This window comes from Sorex fumeus, unplaced genomic scaffold (genome assembly GCF_029834395.1).
Source record: "Sorex fumeus unplaced genomic scaffold, SorFum_2.1 ptg000003l, whole genome shotgun sequence".
NCBI classification, from domain to species: Eukaryota; Metazoa; Chordata; class Mammalia; order Eulipotyphla; family Soricidae; genus Sorex; species Sorex fumeus.
In genome coordinates, this window is record NW_026606060.1 from 6920160 (window position 1) to 6926811 (window position 6652).

At 60.9% G+C, this 6652-nt stretch overlaps 1 protein-coding gene across 1 annotated transcript; it reads left to right on the forward strand.

Annotated features, from left to right (window-relative positions):
- Window positions 1–2942: 2942 nt before the first annotated feature.
- TLX2 (T cell leukemia homeobox 2) lies at window positions 2943–4449 on the forward strand. The gene is made up of 3 exons (XM_056119279.1): window positions 2943–3342; window positions 3745–3982; window positions 4233–4449. The coding sequence occupies exons 1-3, from the start codon at window positions 2943–2945 to the stop codon at window positions 4447–4449; spliced, it is 855 nt and encodes a 284-aa protein (XP_055975254.1).
- The last annotated feature ends 2203 nt before the right edge of the window (window positions 4450–6652 follow it).

A 6652-nucleotide genomic window follows, 5' to 3' on the forward strand; every position in this document is an offset into this window, starting at 1 on the left:
ATCTTAAACCAAAAATTAGTGAACTGTCTTTTTCTGGGTCTCAGAAGGCCAGAGAGAGGAGGTGATGCAGAGACATTCCGAGGCTGACAGACATTGATGCTATTTTTTTCTCAATTGTTGGGATTGAACTCAGTGTTTCACACATGCAAGGCAAATGCTCTGAGCTATATGCCTGGGTCCAGGATTCCCTTATTTTTATTTGTTGTTTGCTCGGGGGCTACTCTGAGCTAGGGGCTGCTCCCATGGGTGCTCAAGAGCGCATGCAGCACACTATTCGGGTCCTGGACCATTAACTATGGCCTCCGTCTGGGGCCAGCGAGGGGCACTGAGATCTTTACCCCTCTTTCCAGAAAATGTTCATGTACCACACTGTGGGTGACCATTTTCCAAGGTCAGTCTCTAGGTGGCAATGTAATTTGCTGCCTTGATGGGCACTAGACAGGTCTGCACAATATTTGCCCTCACTGATTCTCTCAAGATCCACTGAGCTCTGTGGCCACAGAATAAATGGGAGCCTTATCCTTATCCTCAGAGGTCCACCTGCTAGCTCTGGGAAAAGGGTGAAAAACTGCCACCCTGCAGACCAACCCCCTCCAGAGAGGTGCTTTAATTTTCCTTCTCTCTCTGCTCTCTGTTCTCTGTTGGAGGGGTCCCACCCTAGCCATCTCTGGAAGAGCAGAGGTCCCAGGCTTTTCAGTCACCCCACCATCTGAGAGAGCGTGCCAGGGCACCAATGAGGCACAGAGCACAAGTCTGTCTCCACCGAGATAGAAGCACAGCCGCCAAACAGGCAGGGCCATTGGCAGGGCTGAAGAATCAGATAATTGGGGGTGGTCGAGACAAGGGGGTGGGTAGGCATTTTTAGCCACCACCCCTGCCCAGAGTTCACCCCTTTCAAACTGAGGCTGGTGAGAAACCCGGGAGTGGGGGTGCTGATAACTTTGCGTTGGGGGGGAAAGCCCACTCCCTTCTTTCTCTTATTATTTATCTTCCTGCCCAGATGCCCAAATATCATTCTTAGTTCCCTGGAGAGAAAAAAGGCCTCACCCTGCCCCAGGCGCCAGGCTGCCAGCCCATCTGCCGGGGAGAAAGGAGGGGCAGAGCCTTTCCCAGGGGATCCTGGACAATCGACTGGAAGATCGCGCTCCCAGAGGACCTGGCTGCCAGGATCGGGAGCATTTCGGCTCACGCGGGGACCGGCGGCGGAGAGCTGAGCGCCGGAGCCGGGTGGGATCACGGGGCAAAGGCTGGCACGACAGGGCGGGTCCTTCGGCCACCACGTGTCCCAGGCCGACCAAGCTGGTGGTCGGTGCCCACCCGCCGCGGGATGGCAGGAACGTCCCCCTCCCCGCGCCCAGTCTCACCGGCTCGGAGGCGCCAGGCCCCCCCCAGGGCCGGGGCGGGCCGGGGAAGGTAATGTAATTCCGACCCAGCTAACCCGATTATGGCGGCCTGCACCGGGCCGGGCGGCGGCGGGGGCGGGTCCAAGGCGCGGGGGCCCGGTCGGCTGGGGTCCCATCCCGGAGAAGGATGCAGAGTTTACACACTCGCAGCCTCGGCTCCCGTGGGCAGAGGTCACAAGGTCACGGGCAGCTTGGGTCTTCCCGCACCTTCCTGTGTGACCCGCTGCCTGCGCGCAGTTTGGGGCTCTCTGGTGCAGTGTGGCACCCAGGGCACGGAGACTGCGGGGTAACTGCGGGGACCTCAGTGAGGTCGCACATGTCGTCGGTGTAGATTTCCTCCTTTCTCCAGGGAGGGGTGTGTGTGTGTGTGTGTGTGTGTGTGTGTGTGTGTGCGGTAGATTTTCTAGGTGCGGGGTGCGGATTATTTCCTAGATGCGGGGTGGGGGGCACTGTCCTCTGTTGAGGGGTCACAAGGCCAGTCCCACATCCCCACAGGCCTAACGCAGCGCGAGTGGATCCAGGATTCGGCGCGTTTCCCAAATCCCAAACCGGCAATAAAGTCTAAGCAGCCTTGCGCGCCCACTCCCGGCGCTTTCGGAAGGACGGGCTGCTCCAGGATAGGCGGGAAGGAGCGCCGGACCCCAGGCCCAGAGGGCTTCATCCCCGTCCCAGCCCTCTGTCCGCGTCCTGTCACCCCCCTCCCCACACCTGTCCTCTTCCCAGACCTCCAACTGGCGCTGTCCCCCGACCTCTTCCCACGGCAGCCGAGAAAGTCACAACGAGATTTGGACTTCGGGGGCACTTGGGCGGGGGTCACAACGAATCCGAGAGTCTGCAGGCCGGCCCCATCGGCAGGCGCAGAGTGGGGGCCGCGGGAAGGAGCACCTGCCGGCCAGCCCGGGAGAACCAAGACGCGCACAGGCGGTGGCCGGCGAGGATGGAGATGCGGTGAGCATCGCAGCTGACTCAGCGCGCCGCAGCCGGGGCTCGGTCCATCCCGCGCTCGGCCTGGCTCCTAACACCGCCGCCACCTCGCCCCACCCGCACCCGCACCCGCACCCACACCCGCGCGGCGGGCCAGGTTCTCCCGGCTTAGCGCAAACAGGCGTCTCTTCCCCTTTAACGGCCCCGGCCCCGCCCCTGCCCTCCCCCAGCCCCCACTGCCCACCCGAGGCGGATCTGTCAGTCACTGCCCCAGCCCGAGTCGGCCAACCCTCTCCACCCTGGAGTCGGGCAGAGGCCCCAGCCACCCGGTGTCCGTCTACGCTCCGAGCCGGCCGGCGCGCTTCTGGGGCCCCAGCCCGTCGCGTTACCCCGGGATGCAAGTCCCGGCGCCGACGCCCGGCAGCGGCCGGCACGGGCGCGGCTACTCCCGGTGCACAGGGATGAAGCTGTCGTGGGGGCCCCGGCACCCCGCCGTGGCCAGCCCCGCAGGCCCCTGAGGCCCGCTGCTCCGAGAGCACCGTCGCTCGGCTCCCGGAGCAGCCCGCTGCGCCCTCCCCAGCCGCGCGCCCCGGGGGTCCTCCCGGAGCAGGACCCATGGAGCCGGCGGTGCTGGCCTCGCACCACCTGCCGCACCACGAACCCATCAGCTTCGGCATCGACCAGATCCTGAGCTGCCCGGAGCCCCCCGGGAGCGGCCTGGGCCCGGGCCGCGCGGGTCAAGGCCCTGGGGAGACCGCAGCGTTCTCGGGGGCTTTTCACGGAACCTCCGGCTATGGCCCCGCGGGCTCTCTGGCCCCGCTGCCCGGGAGCTCCGGCGTGGGCCCGGGCGGCGTGATCCGCGTTCCCGCGCATCGCCCTCTGCCCGTTCCGCCGCCCGCGGGAGGCGCGCCCGCCGTGCCCGGACCCTCGGGCTTGGGCGGCGCCGGGGGCCTCGCGGGCCTCACCTTTCCTTGGATGGACAGCGGCCGCCGTTTGGCCAAGGACCGGCTCACCGGTAAGGCAGCACGATTCCACCCGCGCCGTGCGCCACGCTGCCCCCAGCACCCCATCTCCTAGTCTTCCATCTAACTCTCGGTCCCCTTTCCTAGTCCTCCCCACCCCCATCATCCCGGAAACCGCGCCCCCAGTTTGTATCTCGCGGTCCCTTCGCTCAGAGGTGAAGCGGGACGGAGCAGCCGTCGATGCCCGCGCCCTCCCCTGCCATCCACGGTCCATAACGAGGGAGGGCAGGTGAAGTGGAGGCGGACGGCGGTCCCCCAGCCCAGAGGAGGGCCGTGACTCCCGAGGCTTGTTCCGGGCTCCCCGGCGCCTGGGCGAGCGTGGGGCCCCTGTTAGGCTGGGGACGCTCCGATCGCCGCGCCGCCAACCCTGCCCTGTCCTTCCTCCTTCCCTGTAGCCGCGCTCTCGCCCTTCTCCGGCACGCGCCGCATCGGTCACCCCTACCAGAACCGGACCCCCCCGAAGCGCAAGAAGCCGCGCACGTCCTTCTCGCGCTCGCAGGTGCTGGAGCTGGAGCGGCGCTTCCTGCGCCAGAAGTACCTGGCGTCGGCCGAGAGGGCGGCGCTGGCCAAGGCCCTGCGCATGACGGACGCGCAAGTCAAGACCTGGTTCCAGAACCGGCGCACCAAGTGGCGGTGAGGCGTGGGGCGAGAGGCACGGGGCGGGGACCGCAGGGCCCTGGGCTGGGTGTTGCGGGGCTGGGGGCGAGGCCACGGGGCAGGGGCCGCGGGGCGCGGGGCTGGAGGGCGCGGATAGGGGGCGCGGGGCAGGGGACGCGGGGCTGGAGGGTGTGGGGCACGGGGCAGGGGACGTGGGGCGCGGGACAGGGGTTTAGATGCTGGGGTGCGGGGCAGGGGGCGCTGACCGCCCTGTTCGCTCGTCCAGGCGCCAGACGGCCGAAGAGCGCGAGGCGGAGCGGCATCGCGCCGGCCGGCTGCTCCTGCACCTGCAGCAGGACGCGCTCCCGCGACCCCTGCGGCCACCGCTGCCCCCGGACCCGCTCTGCCTGCACAACTCGTCGCTCTTCGCGCTGCAGAATCTGCAGCCCTGGGCTGAGGACAACAAGGTGGCGTCGGTGTCCGGGCTCGCGTCGGTGGTGTGACCTCAGCGGGTTGCGCGCTTTGTCTTTCCGAGGGGTGTGCGTGAAGCAGCCAGGGCCCCTGGAGCAGCTGCCGGCTCCCGGCCCGCACTGTGCGGTCTTTCCCGCCCTCTCTCAGCTGAAGGACTCCTGCACCGCACCTGGAACCTGAGCCGTCGAGGGGACGGGACCTGCAGCTGGGAAGCCAGTGAGGTGCGGGGAGCGGGACGTGCCGCTGGCCTACGGGCACTGCTCTCCTGAGGGACTGGGAGTTTCCCGGAGGTGACTGGCAGCGCTGTTGGCCCACCTGAAGGAGGTAAAGGAGGTGCTGGGGCGGAGGAGGGTACTAAAGGTGTGAAGGAAGGAAGATGCCAACGAAGGCAAGAGAATCTGAGGGTTCTGCCCGGATATCTCTTCCACTGTAAAATAAGTGCTACGGAGTCCTTGACTTTGAGTTTCATGTTGCTCAACATGCTGAGAACGTCGTTCCACTAGAGGCTCACCACGCGCCCGGGTGGTAGGACAAATGGGGATGCCCACTGCAGAGAAAAGCTGGGAATATTTTAATCTGACTGTGGTTGTCCCATGGGGATGGGGGAGAGAAGATGAGGGTGGACGCAGTGAACACGGTGAATGGATGTGATGAAATTTAGGGTGCACAGAATTTGGCAGACCATTAGGAACTGACAAGACTTGGAAAGAATCAATGATAATTTCAATGCAAGAAATGTGGAGGGTCAGGAAATCAGAGGTGTTGTCGATAATCAAGAGGAAAATTGGAAGGTCAGAGCAAGATGAACACTGCTGGCAAAATTAAATGTGTAGAGAGAATAAATTCTGAGAAAGTGCCTTTGGAATGGGGTGGGGGTGGGGGGGTGGTCGGTTCAGCTGACATCCACACAGAGGTGGAGATGGAATGAGTAGCCAGAATTTCCAAAGGAGGAAATAAGAGAAATGCAGAATTTAAGGAGTAAATCTTTCCAACAATTTGTACAAATACAATTCCTTTTCTTTCTTTTTTTTTGGCCACACCCAGCTGTGCTCAGGGATTATGGTTTACTCCTGGCTCTGTGCTCAGGGATCACTTCCGGTGGGCTCTGGGGTGCTGGGGATCAAACCCAGGTCAGCTGCATGTCAGACAAGTACCCTGCTCACTGTATTATTACTCTGGTCCCTACAAACACACTTTCCATGTGCAAAATGAGGAAATATATCAAAGGTCCAGGGAAGAAAAGGGAAAAAAAGGCAAGCAAAATAAGTAAGGCGAAGTGGTTAGATTTGAGCTTGGAGGTGAGCCAAGGGCCACTGGGAGACCTATTGGTACAATATGGAGAGTTTTCAAGGTAGTTGCAATGGCCTTCCAGTTTTAGAAGGAATAAGATCAAATTATATGAGGATGAGAGGGAAGATTTTGTCTGATTCCTATAGTGCCCGGTTATTCCTCTGGAGATAGGAGCAGTACATAGAGGGAGGTGAGCAATAGGCAGGACCAGAGGCCAACTGGAGTCAAACCACTCACGTTCTACATAGGGTTACTCAGCAGAGTTAATCATTGCACAAACGATTTGTGTTTTGCATCAGGTTACGTAGGTCAGTCATTGCACCCATGGTAGCAAACAGGCAAGAGCCCTCCATAAATCAGTTAAACCCCATCTGATATTGCATCATCTCTAACTCGTGGATGTTGTAAGCGATGTTGCAGAACCAAACTCCAATTTGGCACACAAAAAGAAATTTTAGAAACCAAAAGGGAACAAGCACAAAGATGGGTTTGGCATAAAGTTGGGGGTAAAATGAAGGCATGGCCATCCCTCCTCAATAAACAGGAGGAGGCAGGATCCTACCCTCTTAGACTAGCTCATCCTGTTCACTCTACTCTCGGGTCACCATCTCTTAGGATTCATTCGTAGGCTTTACTTCTTACATTTTTTAAAAAATTAATTAATTAATTTTGCTTTTTTGGGTCACACCTGGCAAGGCACAGGGGTTACTCCGGGCCCTGCACTCAGGAATTACTCTTGGCGGTGCTCAAGGGACCATATGGGATGCTAGGAACTGAACCTGGGTCCACCGAATGCAAGGCTAATGCCCTACCCGCTGTGCTATCGCTCCAGCCCCCTACTTCTTACTTTTAAGTTTTGATTTCTCAACTTGGTGGACGGCCGTGGTGCTAGCCTGAGGAAAGAACCAATGTCTCAGTGGAGCTCAGCTCTGTCTCCCAGGCAGG

Bases quoted from the DNA above. Each gene is read 5' to 3' on its own strand.
- TLX2 (XM_056119279.1), top strand. From the start codon at position 2,943: ATGGAGCCGGCGGTGCTGGCCTCGCACCACCTGCCGCACCACGAACCC. The intron at 3,343-3,744 runs GTAAGGCAGCAC...CCTTCCCTGTAG, and splicing joins GGCCAAGGACCGGCTCACCG to CCGCGCTCTCGCCCTTCTCC. The intron at 3,983-4,232 runs GTGAGGCGTGGG...TCGCTCGTCCAG, and splicing joins AACCGGCGCACCAAGTGGCG to GCGCCAGACGGCCGAAGAGC.